This window comes from Hetaerina americana, unplaced genomic scaffold (assembly GCF_022747635.1).
Source record: "Hetaerina americana unplaced genomic scaffold, ioHetAmer1.1.p SCAF_1, whole genome shotgun sequence".
Lineage (NCBI taxonomy): Eukaryota > Metazoa > Arthropoda > Insecta > Odonata > Calopterygidae > Hetaerina > Hetaerina americana.
The window spans coordinates 1,030,106-1,045,588 of NW_027286069.1; the positions used below are offsets into that span (position 1 = coordinate 1,030,106).

The 15,483-nt window shown below is 34.1% G+C and overlaps 1 protein-coding gene across 1 annotated transcript in view; it reads right to left on the bottom strand.

Annotated features, from left to right (window-relative positions):
- LOC139697892 (ras GTPase-activating-like protein IQGAP2) overlaps positions 1-15,483 on the bottom strand; it is a 43,724-nt gene that overhangs the window by 20,283 nt on the left and 7,958 nt on the right. The window contains exons 6-20 of the mRNA XM_071596786.1: positions 14,005-14,139; positions 12,784-12,868; positions 12,603-12,697; positions 7,975-8,140; positions 7,714-7,874; positions 7,132-7,266; positions 6,893-7,049; positions 3,955-4,094; positions 3,734-3,839; positions 3,293-3,447; positions 2,179-2,325; positions 1,399-1,569; positions 1,216-1,302; positions 962-1,126; positions 200-313 (exon numbers count right to left, since the gene is read on the bottom strand). Of these exons, the coding sequence (XP_071452887.1) occupies positions 200-313; positions 962-1,126; positions 1,216-1,302; positions 1,399-1,569; positions 2,179-2,325; positions 3,293-3,447; positions 3,734-3,839; positions 3,955-4,094; positions 6,893-7,049; positions 7,132-7,266; positions 7,714-7,874; positions 7,975-8,140; positions 12,603-12,697; positions 12,784-12,868; positions 14,005-14,139 (2,019 nt within the window). The remainder of the gene's footprint in view (positions 1-199; positions 314-961; positions 1,127-1,215; positions 1,303-1,398; positions 1,570-2,178; positions 2,326-3,292; positions 3,448-3,733; positions 3,840-3,954; positions 4,095-6,892; positions 7,050-7,131; positions 7,267-7,713; positions 7,875-7,974; positions 8,141-12,602; positions 12,698-12,783; positions 12,869-14,004; positions 14,140-15,483) is intronic.

Sequence of the window (15,483 nt, forward strand, 5' to 3'; positions counted from 1 at the left end):
CTTGAAGGGTCTTCAGACTAAATCAACGTGCTCTACCAGTTAGACCACCACATTGCTCAAAACAATTGTATCAACTAACTTTTCCTGTAGTTTGTCACAAAGTAATGTTACTTTCATGTCACAGTGGGCTTTGATGAGGAGGAAGAGATACACTTAAGTAACTTACATTTATGGAGATATGCAATAAACTTATATGTACCTGCAGGGTGATTCTATTTTGTACAAGCAGTCCAATTTTTATATCCATACTGTCCAATTGCTGGGAGAGTTTCTGATTATGCCGAATTTTCTGCACCATTTCACCTTTCAAAGCCTGTAAAGTAAAAAGATACTGATTCTATTCACTAGTATTAACTAGTACAAAGTATTTTTGTAAGCAATATATTGCAGTGCTGATTTATTTGCTTTGGAAATATAATTTGAGCAATAGGGAAAATTTGAAAATCTACAAAAAATTCGCAATTAAAACAGCAAGGTGAGCTATAACTCAACACTCCCTGCCTAGAAAGACATTTCTCCCAAACTGCATTAAATCTCTCATGCCAAATGGAGAAGTTACAACTCAGGCAAAAGCTAATATCACGTGCTCAGTCATTTAATGTCACTTTAAAAGCTTTGATTGACACTATAGCATATCAAAATCATAACTGGTTCAAATGGAAACATTACTTTGTATGGGAGGTGGAAAAGTATTATATGAAGGAAAAATAATAGAATATTGTTGCAATACATAAACACCAACATGAAGTGTAAGAAAAATGGTAATGGAGGTACTAGACTCCTGCAAGATATAATATTTCACAGTTGGCAACCACAAAGTGCACAAATATTAACAGCAATGAGTGAACGGAGATTTTTCACAGAGAAAATAATGCAGATGATTTATCATTCCATCAATTCAGGGTTAATCAGGCTGCATTGTATATCATATTGCCTATAAGCAAAGAATTTTACAGCTCACCTGTAGCTCAATTTCTTTTTCATAATCATCTGTGTTCCACAAGAGAAGGCGGGCAAAATAACGGACAACCTTCATTGGTGGATTTAATTGACGAGCTAAAGCACGGAAAGCTTGTCTTGCTTGATGGCCTCTCCATAATGCTTGAATCTTTATAACTTTTTCCTCCTTAATGAAAAAAAATTTTAATATCAGAATGACATACTAAATAACTTCTCCAACAGAGATAGAAAATTATTTTGCAATGATATATTTACCAAATCCCTCTGAGAATAACCAGCTTCATTTTTCATCAGGCATAACTGCTTCTGTGTCTTCTTTAAGAGAGTTCTTCTCCACCACGCCTTTACACAGAGAAAAAACAAAAGGTGGTTTGAGAGAATGAAGTCCCAAACAAAAATTCCCTCTGAACAACTAATATTAAAATATGATAAACACACCTGAATTTTGGAAGCTTTTTCATTTTTCTCCCTCAGTTCCATTAACCTCTTCCTCATCATTTTCCTCACCACAAATCCTCTAGCATATGCTTGAAACTGAATAAATACCTCTAAATCATATTTATTCTCAAAAGACAAACCATACTTTTGGTTAACATATGATATGACATCCTGAAAATGAGGCAAATATATGAACCAATAAGAATTTCAAATACGTATGTGAAATCAAAATAATTTGAAGGGAATAAATAATCTTCTGCTAATTATATACATTAGTCGGGAATTACTTAAAATAACTTCTGCAAGTCGCTTTCACAAAGCTTAAATCAAGAATATGGAGCAATTAAGGCAAGCATGAGCACTTTTATGTGTCTCTGGACAGCATAATGAGTTTAAAATCAAATTATGAGAACGAATTTCAGTAATTTTGCTAATAAAACATAAGACAATAAATATGCTACTTAAAGTGCCAACAATATTGTGCTGATTGCCCACAACCTGTGTCGAAGATTACATAGAATGTGAATGATTTTGTACAGAATTACAAAGGCTGTGTGACTAGACACTCCCAATTGGGTAGTATTATCATTAAATCAGTATGTAATAATGATGAAATATAAAAATTTTGAATCATAATGTTGTTGGACCATCTGCTCTGATAGCCAGGTGATAATTAAGGGAGGATTAGCAACTGGCTATGAATTAGGTTGCAATAATAGTAGTAAAATGACTGTCTAATATGAATCGCATTAACAAATGGCCAAATAATTGAACTTTTACCTCAATTTCACCCAGATTCAGGAAGGAAGAACCACATTTAAATCCATCAGGAGCATCCCAACGAATATCTGAGGTCATTAAATTGATGAAAGCAGAATTTCCTTTTCTTGAATATTGAATTATCCATGGGGAAGTAAACTGGTTCTCCTAATAAGTGAAGAAAGAACTTATAATAGTTTATTGACAAATGTAACCATAAAACCATAACACACAGTAATCAACCCGAAGGTCGGTTTAGTAGGTGATGGTAGAGTTCACCCAGTGCTAAGACCTATCCGGCGTGTGAAAATTCACACATCAGGGTAGGGGGGCCAGTTCCTTTCCCTGTGCTGGTTATGGTTTCCCAGGAAGACCTGGTACCCGAAAAATCACTTTAGCTTGGGTGGAGCTGCAGGTGCCCAGAGTGCCTTGCCCGGGAATCGAACCTGGGACCCTCCGGTCAGCAGTCCAATTCTCTGGTCCAACCCACTGGACTACCACGACCCACACTGACAAATACAGATTATTAAATTATACAACCTCAGGTATTTACCACCTTTTAAAATTCTTAAAATGCAATAAACATCAATTGCATTGACAAATTCAAATAAACTGCGGGAGATCTATAACTTCATTATTATCAAGAATACTTATTGAATTTCAAAGCTGAAAATTCCCAGCTTACATACTTTGACCCTGTAAACCCTGTTTTCTGTCAAACCCCAAAAGTGATTTATTTTCATGTACCTCTATAACATCTTCCCTTATTCTCCCAAGGAAAACATTTAAAAAGAGCTCAGATGCCCACCAATGGGGAACAATTCCTGCTTTAATGGCTCATATGTGCCTTATAAGGGAAGGCACCAGTAATCTCATAGATGCAATCAATTTGGGGCTCATTGTCAAAATCTAGATTATCCAGTGAAGTTGATTAAGCAACTATAAGCTGAATATATACAATTGTATCTCTTTTAATGATGCTATTTTTCATATCTTCACTATGGCAAAATCATTGGTCAGGACTAAATTATTAACTACTCACAAGAAAATACATTAAGATATAAGTACACAACTTTTCCTAACATTGAAACCGCCTGTGGCATAAACACTAAGACTAAATGAAGGAAACACTTACCCTTTTACTCTGGTATTCTTGTAAATGACGGATGTATATGGGAATTAGTTTATCCTTAAGTTTTTCTGAAGAGAAATAATTTGCCAGTTCCTTAATTGAGTTTTCAGCTTTATTTTGCTCAAGCCCAAAATTAATATCCCTCAATATGCTACATACTGAAAAAAATATAACACAGTGACATTTATTACATCGAAGATTGAGACATGAAAACATTTCATTTAATATTAATCCACATCAACTCACACAAAAAGCTACAAAAGTTTACCAAAATATTACAGTGTAAGCAGTATGAGACTTGCAATGAAATACTTTGAAAGTCAGCAAGAAGAAACACCAATTTTTTCACGTCAAACGTTTCGATTTCAAACTAGCATTTTTGTATCCATTTCTCTATTCTAATAAGGGTACAATGTCATCATTGCAATAAACAGTCAGCCATACCTTTCTCCATCTCACCAACTTCATAATTTGCCATTGCCACAGCTACATAAACATCATCAAGCCACAGTTCAGAACTTTCTTTTAACTTTTTATGAGCTACAAGGTCCTTCAAATGAAAAACATATGAATAAGGGTCACAATTAATAACTGAGAGAAAATAATTTAGAAACAGTCTAGTAAACATATTATTACATGAAAATGTGAGATAACAAACTAATTACCTTAAGTATTTTCAAGTATAATGGTCCTGAAGAAGCATGAATTTCCATTGTTCCTAATGATGGATTTCGTAATAATTTAAGTAATCCCTCCTGATCATTTGCTATGACTGCCTCGTTAATCTTCTTCAAGTTATCAATTCCTGAGAATATAAATATTTTGTGATGCTAAAAAGAAATTTTTACTTAAAGAATAAAGAGCAAAGAATCAATCACAAAGAGTAAACAAGAGGCAAATTCAGTTGGATAATTTTATTGTGGTAGTCTAATGTAATAGGTTGGTTTAGGATACACACAAAATGATCAGTGTTGCATTTCTTAGCTTCATCCAACATGACACAGTTGACATCCCACACTTCATTTACCTATTCTTCATTTGCACACACTTTCTCCCTTACTTCATCCCATCCAACGTGCCTATCCTTTCCCCTCCCCTCTACCACAGTCTTCAGCATTCCATCACCAACACTCTACATCCAATTTTCCTGCCTTCTTTAAACGTATCCCAACAACTCCCTCTCCTCCCCCACCATGCCTATTCTTCTTCTTTTCATTTTCCATCCCTCCATTTTACCTTTTCTATTCTTCTCCACAACCACATCTCAGTAATCAAATCCATGCCTATTATGGTATCTTGCTTCAACAACCAAGTTTACAAACCATATAAATCCCTATTCAAAAGTTTTCCCTACTCTTTTCTTCCTTGTGATACCTTCTTTTCCTCGTTAAATTCTTCTGCTGATGCCCTTAATACTTTGAAAATTTTGGTCCATGACACTTCAAAGATAGGTGAACTGTTCCACCTGCTCTAATTTATGAACTCCTATTTGAATATTTCACTTAGCCTTTCTCTTTCTGGAAAACTGCATGACCTCATTTTGTTTAATTTATTCTCATCACATACCTATAACAATAACTTTCCAATGCACTCTGCAATGATTGCTAAATGCTTGGCTGACTGACAAGCTAAAGCTTGGTCTTCAGCAAACACAACTAATTTTATGAATTCCCAGCCGATTTCCATTCATATCTCAAGTTCTTCCTAAGACTCTTTTATCATTTTCTCCACATATATGTTGAAAAGCACAGGAGTTAATGGACAAATTCCAAGAAACTGTGGGAGATGCTGCAACAGTAACTTTTAATGGAGTCATCCGCTAATATGCATTTCAATGCAACAATTTCAGAGTCTAAAATTCATTCCCCTTGACTGGGATTCGAACCAGGATGCCTCGATGTCCAGCTGAGTGCTTTAGTCAGTTCAGCTATCGAGGCGTCCTCTTAAACTCTGAAATTTTGGGGGCTTTATAGGAACAAGATGTTGTGGTGAAATACCATACAAGCAACTACAAAGGCATTCATAGTCGTGCGCGAAACGCCACAGTCCGCAGTTAAAGGACACCCCTGTCTTACTCCTCTTCCTAACACTGCCCATCCCGATTCTCCATCCTCCACACACAACTGAGTAGTCTGAGATACATACAGGTTGTGGTTAAGCCGCCTATCTCTTCAATCTACACCTATTTCCTGCATTGCACTCATAAACTCCACCCAATTCTACCCTATCAGATGCCATTCAGAAACCTAAAAAACAAAAAATCAAACCCTGATTGCATTCTATGCTCCTTTCCATTAGTGACCTCACTAACAATATGCCACTGTGTATACCTGACCCCTTCCTGAAACCAAACTGATCATCCCCTAAGTAACCATGTGTCCTCCTTTCAATACTCTTATTAATTACCGCAAGTACCACTTTTTCCACACATGAAATCAAACTTATTGTTCTATTGTCTTCACATATGCCTTTCCCTTTTTTGGGATGGCACTAACACAAACTAGATGATATCTTCCTATCTAATCCCTTCTCCATAAATGATAAGAATTAACACATGCAAACACTTCCCGTTGTGTTTTCCTCCACCCTCATGTAGTTCTGCCGGGATTTTTCTCCACAGACTTATTGGATTTCAATTCCCTTAATGCTTCCTCTATCTTACAATCAATTAAGCCTATGCCATTCCTATCTACATCATATTCTCTCCCAATGCCTAAAACTTCTGGCATATTATCTTTATCTAATGATATTAAATGTTTAAAAAATGAGTTAATTTTATAATTCCCAAATCATTTATTCAAACTGTTGCTTGAGTTAAAATGTAGCATTCTGAAAAAACCAAAGCAGAAACATTTCATGTCACTAAATAGAAAAATCATTTACAACCTACTACGATATATGCATGTACATACATGACCAAGGATAAATATTCATTTTGATATAAAAATTTTGAAATCCTTGGGAGAGACTCAAGAATGATGGTATAAATTTACTGGTTTACATTAATATTTTAAAATAAAACTTAAATGCATAATAATACATATATTTTTAAATCAACTGTTAAACATGCTCATAAGAATCATCATGAAATTCCCATATAGATAATTATTAAACACCAACAAAAATACATCTCAATAATTACAATTAACTAGAAAACTCTAATTAGATATGATCTTAAGAGGGAAACTTCATTTGCTCACAAGAGTAGCTTGAAATATGTCCACTTCCCCATAATGCACACAGTGATATTTAAAATGAATTCTTATAAAATTTATTCTTATTATGCATGATGCAGATGGTGAACTCAATAAAATGCCACCCATAACATTTCAAGTTAGAACATTTTCAATGTCTAATTTAATACAATGATTCTCAAATTCAAAAATAAAGACCTATAAATGCGGCCTCCCAGTTTAACTAATAGTTTATGGCATGAAACAAATATGCAATTAATAAACCAACTCTGTTCAATTTTACACGTAAACTTTGAATGCATAATCAGAGTGAAATAAATCATCCCAACACTCATTAGTTACGGCAAGAGGCTCAATTTTAAAAGGCCATTTTAATAACTTATTCTACAAATATGAAACTAAAACTCACTCAGGGTATTTTTTTCAAATTGAAGATTAACCATATAAACACAGTCTTGTATATCCAAATAAGTCAGTAATGGGCATTCAGCATCATTTGATATTTTCAGTCTCCGGTTTTCATGAAGAGCTTTCCAATATTCATTTTTCATTAGAGGATCAAGGTCCTAAAAATGGCACACTATTAGTATTTATTTTGTACCAAAAACAAGGAATTCAAGAAAAGTAAAATTCTAAAAGAAATATTACCCGTAAGTGTATAGATGGGTGACTCAATGCAATCCAAGTGTCATTAGGGTTTTTCGTATCCACCATTTTGGTGATATTTGCCACAAGAGTTAAAACTTTCACGCATGCTTGAATTTCAGCTTCAGAAATATTTGACTGCAACAAAAAAAGAAATAATTTATGAATTACACTATTGGATTACAGCAATTTCACATCAACAGCACTGCAAAGTGAAGTTGTTTTACTACAGTTTACATCGTGATGCTGTTAGTTTTTCATTATGTTTAGAGTAAATGGTGAAATAAGCTACGTGCAAAAATATTTTAATGAAGTTTAAAACATCAAACATATCTTGTTGGAATATTTAATGTACCCTATCCTCCACTGTTTAAGAAAGCATTCAGAATTGGAATTATAATGTAAAACACCCACCAATCTTCATAATTGGAGTCGTTGGAGGATAATTCATTCATCACAAGGGAAGTCATGTCACCACTTTTGAAATCACCATGTTTCTGTTTATATATCTTGTTTATTTGAGCTTCTGATACGTTTTTTAACCAATGCTGGAATGATTAGATCATTTTTTTATTTCATACTTACACCTGAATCAGCTCGGTCATTCTTCATCTCTTCAAAGTACAATGGTGCAGCAAAGTCATCAATGCCCTCAAGGCCGAGAAAAGGACTCTTCAATGCCTTCAGAGTATCCCAGCAATTACCAGAGTCAAGCAACTCATTTATTACCGTGACGGCAGATTCTCCTTCAAGGCAATGAAAGGTAATTTCGTGATTTGCCACTCATTCATTAAAAGAGGATGCAATTAAGTGCCCACATAATCTTTAATCAAATGAAAAACTCACGGTTTCCCTTCAATTCATATATTTTATTACAGTGCCCAACAGCATTTTGGAGAAGTGAAGTGCCCTCTGAGAAAGTAGCATTTTTCTTCATGTTTTTGAAATTATTTGTACACAGCATTTCATTAAAGTAATTGCAATATTGCACTATGAATCCATTTTTAATATCCTGGAAAAATAACAAATTAGCATTATCATAGAGTAGAAAAGGTGAACATTTCAAAGAAGTGGGTAAATGAAATGAAGCTGTCCAAGAAAAAAGGCATTATAGAGTGCATTCTTTGCTAAGAGGGCAGAATGTTTCCATTGGTGATGCCCACCATATTACACGCATTATATTCTAAGCGTTGCCTTTCTGATCTACTGGTAAGATATTGGATACCTCATCAATCACTGGGAATTGCAGTTTCAGAATAGTTCACAGCCTGTGATTTTCATGTACAACTAAAATATTAGATATTCCTTCCTCCACTATCTAATAACAGGTATGGAAAGATGGAAAATCATTTTACTGTAGAACTCAATAGAATGGAAGTAATGAAATATTTCAAGAAGGAAAAGTTTAATGAGACAGAGTCTGCTGAAAAGGTCTTCCTAAATGTGTTCTGGGATACCATATATGGGATACAGTATTTATAAAAAGTGGAGCTAAAATTGATTCTGAAAGATATCATGAGATCTTAATACATATGAAATTTGAAATCCATTAAAAATGCCATGGTTGCTTAACCAAAGATGTAAGATGATGACTACCTACATTCAATAAGATTTATACGTCTGGGAGATTGAAAATCAGAGTTGATAAAGTTAAGATGATCTCTCATACAGTCCTGTTCTTTCCTCGGGTGGACGACTTTAATTCCTTGTATTAGCAAAGGAAGGTTATCACTTCTCTAGGAATTACACACTTCAAATATCTTAAAGATCTTTTCCACGAGTTGCCCACACACTTCTTTGCGGTAGCCTTTAAGAAATTTATACACTGGTGGTTATTGAATGCTGTCAAGGATTAAATGAAGAATTGTGCAATTTATTTAAATCTCATTTATATCGATTAAATTTAACTGATTTTGAAAGTCACTAAAAATACTCATTGAATATCCCTCATATCATCAACAATCAACTGTCAGCATATGCCTCTTTATACATGGAAGATGACTCCATACTAGCCAACTCACAAATTCCATACAGGTAATTAGCTGTAACTGTAGGCAATTGCCTCCTTTCTGTTGAAATATATTAACTCATTTATATTTTTGAGAGGCAATCCTTTTTAATGTTCCTTAGATAGGAGTGTTTTAGAACTATTCCTCCGACTGGCACCAGATTAGAAAGAAACAAATAAAAAAATACAAACCTTTAAGCAGGGATTTTGATAAACTGATTCATTGAGTAATATTAGACGTTTGTCGAAGAGTAGACAAATTCCATTGCAGCATTGCATTCATCCCAATGAATTCTAAATGTCTGTTGAGCAATTTATAGGATTTATCAGCCTTAGAGACAAAGATATCCTCAGCCATCCACTCTGCAGATGATCTCAAATGTTAATTGGCAATGGAAAATAAAAGGGAGATAGGACCATGTGCTCTGCCTGCAACATTTGTGCTGCATCTGCTTCTTCAATGGTGAATATCTCAAGAAAATCAGGCTGCGGACATATTACTCTTGGTTTTCTTTCGTCCCAATTTGGTCGTGATCCACTGATTATCATTTAGTAGCCTTGTCATATAATTTGTTTTTTGTAAAATTTCATACCCACGGTGCTTTAACATTCTTATCAATCAATTATTTAATATACAATGAAAAACTTAGTTAGCTGGTTTATAAGCAGCTTTTAATAGAGCTGACATTTGTGTACCAAGGTAGAGACTCCTGCCAATGTTTCCTTTTCTGCATACTGTACTTATGGCAAAACTGCACCTTACTAAAAAACCTTGCTGTGAATTGCTAGGTGGCACTTTGACAAGAATCGACTGCCATGAAGCAGCTCTTTGCCAAAATCACCTCAACCACCATCTCCACCACCCACACTTCACTGCCCAATGTCACCACTTCCTTACGACCTTTGCAAGGTCATCCAACATGAAGTCAGTTGTGCAAAGAGCCAACATGGGTAACTGTTGTAATCCTTTACAATACATTACAATAGGCAGCCAGTGGAGTTTATTTCAAAAACTTATTTATAGGCCCTGTTTAAAGATCCAACTCCAGTTTTTTTAGAGTCCAGAGAAAAGCACCACTGCAACTTTGATTTCCCAGAATATGGAGAAGAGTAAACTTGTCCAAATGAAGCGCCAAGCACCGGACCTCTATCAACACTTGCCCAAAATACATACCTGTTAAACCTTTTGTCTTTTTCAGGTCATCATTTTCCCATTATTCATTTACACATTCATCTCTGCACTCACAACAATTTCAAACTTAAATTCTGGCATCACAAACTCAATTGAGCTAACAAACTCTCTTTGACCACTTGGAGCAGCCAATAATGCTAAATTAGTTTCCTAGCACATTCAGAACTTCTCCCTTCCATCCTTTCCAACATCTAAGACACTAAATTTTGTGGAAGATGCATTCAAAAATTGCCCTTTCTTAAAGACCATCTCCCTCAGTTTAACAGTCCAATCAGTGAACAAAGCTAACATTTTTTTGAGTCAAAATACTATAAACAATCTGATGGCCTAGAAATCCTCCTATTGGCCCAATCTTAGCTTAAATTTTCCCTAACAATGCTGAAGATTAGTTACTCAAAGTAAATGATCCCATCCTGAAATATGTCACTTATTGGTATCACTACATGGGCTTTGCCTTTGGTCCAAGATGGACCATTACTTATAAGTATTCCAAAACAACCTGAACTCGATTCATTTAAAATTGCTTGTGTGATGGAGAAAGGTACTTCAGGTTTCATCAATTTTCTGGACCTTAGTGTTTCTATCAAAATTGAAAGGTGCACATTCACTATGTACAGGGAACTATCCACAACAGAACACATTGTACCCAATGACTCCTCCCATCATCACTTGCAAAAACATTCTGTTTCTCACTCATTGATATTGATTGCCTCATCAATCTACCTGTATGTCCCTCACCAACTAAATTTACGAGGAACCTAACATCACCATTTCCTTCGCCCAGGACAATGGTTAAAACCCCCTAGAAGTGGACAAAATCCTAAAGGGAAAATTAAAGGCTATTAAAGAGATAGTTTTCTCCTCACCAAAGGAAGATCAAAACTAAAATGACACTCACTTTCTTTTGCCAGTAACCTTTCCTATTAACTTTCCAACCTCCTACCCTAACCGCTTAGACAGCCTTTTACACCCTAAGGTTACTCTTGAAAGTTCCTTGGTCAACAGAACAGATAAATTGGGCTGACAGATGAAATCGCACAAGCGAAAATTAATTTATGACAACTATTCTGTATGCTACATTGGCTAAAGTGGAAAAAGTGCCCAGGCAAACTTCAAGGAACACACGCGGTTTTTTAAAAATGCCCATCCAATGTCCCTGGCTGCCAAAAATTGGACAATACTTATAGCAATAAATTCCAAATGAGAGTTCTACACTCATTACCAAAAGGTTTAAAAAATATATAATTGCATCAGCGCAGATTGAAATTTCCCAAAGCTTAAAGTACCTAATATTTCCCTTTGTAAGGAGTAATTGTTCCCAACTTCCTTGCCTTTGCTTTCCCCAAAGCATTTCACCACCTCAGCAACCTTCCCTCTCCCCTCTATCACTTCCCATTCGTTCTCAAGCCCCCATCCTCCAGGGGACCTTGACCAAGGAAGTTCTCAAGTATCCGAGTCTCAAGCACAGTCATAAGAGCTTCCAGTTGCCCAGTCTGATTGATGATGGGTCAAGAGAAAGATTCACAACTTGAAATCACTTCTGAGGCAATGAGCATCCTTCGTCCATACCCCTCCCTCCCCTGCTCTCACTTTGTCTACATGCACTGAGATGCATGTTTCAGAACATTTATTGAAATAAATGGCGTGGTAAAGTACTATACTATGCCTGCCATGCCTTTGAATTTAATTATGTATATACACACACACACAAACTATATATATATATATATATATACATACACATATATATATATATATATATACATACATATATATATATACATATATATACATATATATATATATATATATATATATATATATATATATATATATATATACACATATATATATACACATATATATATATATATATATATATATATATATATATATATATATATATATACACATATATATATATACATATATATATATATATATATATATATATATATATATATATACATATATACACATATATACATATATATATATATATATATATATATATATATATATATATATATATATATATATATATATATATATATATATATATATATACATATATACACATATATACATACATACATATACATATGTGTGCGTGTGTATATATATAGTTGGTACATAAATGTAATACTTTTTCATCAAACCACATCAAATATAGGCCCCCTTGAAAATGCAGATAAATTATTGAGCTGGTCAACTTTTATTTATGAGCAGTACTCATCAGCTTTAATTTTACACCAATGTCATTTAGATCCTTACCTTAAGCTGCAAAAAAGGAGAATTCAAAAGGTGCTTGAACAATTCAAACTGGCTTTTTTCTGCTGACTCCACTAATTTGTTCCAAGTCCATGAGACTGAAAACATTGCAATTAGAAATTACAATAAAAGAGCTGTCACAGACACGCAAAATGTGTTTAGCGCAAGATAAGTCATTACTTACAGTTGACTGAACAGATGTGTCCCTGGATTTCAGCATGAGTGAGCAGTTCATCGTAAGCATCTGGTATATAGCTTTCATTCAATGACTGAAAGAAAACATTTAACACACAATTAATAATAAAAGAGAATTTTAACAAATAAGAAAAATTTGTTAATTTTTGAAATAATAATTGAAATGAATTCTATGATGAATAAACAATTTATATCCTGGAACCCTTCTTGAGTTAAAAATATCTTCTCATTTTTCAATTACTTTATTGTCTATTGCTAGATTAGAGGATCTGACATTTTAAATGAAAACGGAAAACCTGAGCCCAATTACATACTGGATTGCTGGAGAGTAACATTTTTATTTATTTATTTTAATGCATTGATACCTGCTGCAGATTTACATCAATATTAGTAATGCATTCAAGACAAATTATAGCGACTTGGCTAACGTAGCTTCCCAGAGTTATACGAGCTACAGAATAAATAATACATAATAATATATTTATTATTTGCCTAAAGATCATTTTAAAAAAATACCAGATGTATGGTGTACGTATGTACAAGACATAAGGCACGTCAAAAAGGGTACAATGCATACAGGCTTAATTGGGATACAAAATATGGTGCTAGAAGCAAATTAAAATTCAGTCTTTTGAATATGCATAAAGTCATCCATATAACAAAATAATTCCAAGCACATAACATCTCAGTACATCAAATGTATAATGGTACATATTAGTAAATGGAAGAAAAAATATTCTTATTGAATAGATTTTTTATCACATTCTTTCCATACTGTGTATACCAGGGTTGAGTTCAATATTCTGCTCAACTGCTGACAAATTCAACCAAAGGCTGAGGGCTTCAGAAAGGAGAAACTCAAGAATATGCTACTGAGTTAAATGAAAGGTTTCTAGAGAGCTGAGGTAAACATTATAAATCTGGCTGAATACAGAACTACTGAGTACAGAAGAACTGCCATGTTTCATCCCTCATCAACTAACAACACAGTGAACACTGTCTGACACAATTCAATGAGTAAGTATGAGCATATAAGGATGTAGGATTGTATGAATACTGCAGAATCAATCGATAAGTCTATCTTTTCCAGAAAGAGATTCCTAATTCTTATAAGATTTGAGTTCAGTCATGAAAAGGGTCCCATTAATCATGCTATTTATCACTTTACTCAAACAAAAATCATCTGTCAGCTAAACAAGGAAAAACTTACCCTATTTAGAGCATTTGCAGCTTTGATCCTTTTGGCATCATGCAATGAAAATTGATAATCCACTTTCAACTGTTTGTTCAAATGCCGGAATTCGACAACAGGATTTAGTAAGGTGGTCCAGGTTTCATTTGGGTCCTAGAATAAAATAGAGTTGAATATCAAATTATTAGAAGTCAAATACTTGAGCATTACTTAATGAGGAATATGCATTCAAACATTCCTGTCCAGGGAAGGAATGATGAGCACTTCAGACATGTATCTCATGAAAGAAGAGGAGATAGAGAGGTATGATTCATAATTACATCAGTGAAAATGCTGACAGTAAGCCTAGCTCATACCATACAGCCTTTTCACTTTTCTCTGGGAGGTTTATTTGAATTTTGAAAACAAAGTATCCTTAATTAAAAAAAGTTATTTAACATGTTCTTGGTGCTGCTTATACGACACCATGTAGGCCCTCGTTCAAAAAATTCAACATTCTTACCATTCCATATATGTATACATTTTTCATGCCTGTCTTCATCAAAAATAATATCCATTCCTTTCATGCGAATAGTGATATTCACTCTTATTTAACTTACCATCATAACAACATCCACCCAAGTTACCACAAATCAGCAATTTCATTCAAAAGCCCAATGGCAATGGGTGTCAGAATTCATCACAAATTACCACACTCATTGAAAACAAGGGATAAATTATGCAATTACAAATTGAAATTCAGGAAACTCCTAATAAAGTGCTATTGTTCATTGAATTTTTAAATGACAAGCAGTTAGTTTTAATGCATTGTATTTTTATTACACACTAAATTTAAATGCTCTATATATGTACCTGTATTTTGTACTTTTGTTTCTATTTGACGATTCCTATACCTACATGATATGCATGGTCAGTGAACAATAAATATTATTATTATTGTCATTTTACAATTCCTCTTTAACACGTATATTTTGCAGCAGCAGCTTTTATTCAGAGAAGTGGACAGAAATCTCACCAGCCAACTCTGTAATTACTTATTTGCAATGGGTCTTATGGGATTAGGAAGGCTGTTGGTAACACTGTTGCTGAAGTAAGGCCAAATACATGACATTTATTACAAAATGTTGGTGATTCGGTCCTTGTAATTAGAGTTTATGTATCCCTTGAGTACAAAATTGGGAGGTCAATTCATAACTATTTAGTGCCATAAAATAGAAAATATAATAGATCCAAGCACATTAAACCCCCCTTAAAATGATAAAATTGAAAATACTGGCGCAATCACAATGAGTTCTCAATCAGAAACCAAAAGCTTCATTACAAAGTACATACACATTAAATGAGTTGAACGTTCAAAGAACCCATTGTGAGGTACCACTGTACATCATTTCAATGCATTGTCATTTATTCCCGAGTCCAAAAATGTATTTCCCAGTTTTTTCTCAAGATTTTCTGATTTCCCGCTGCTATTGAGTGGGTGGCCACCATGAACATGAT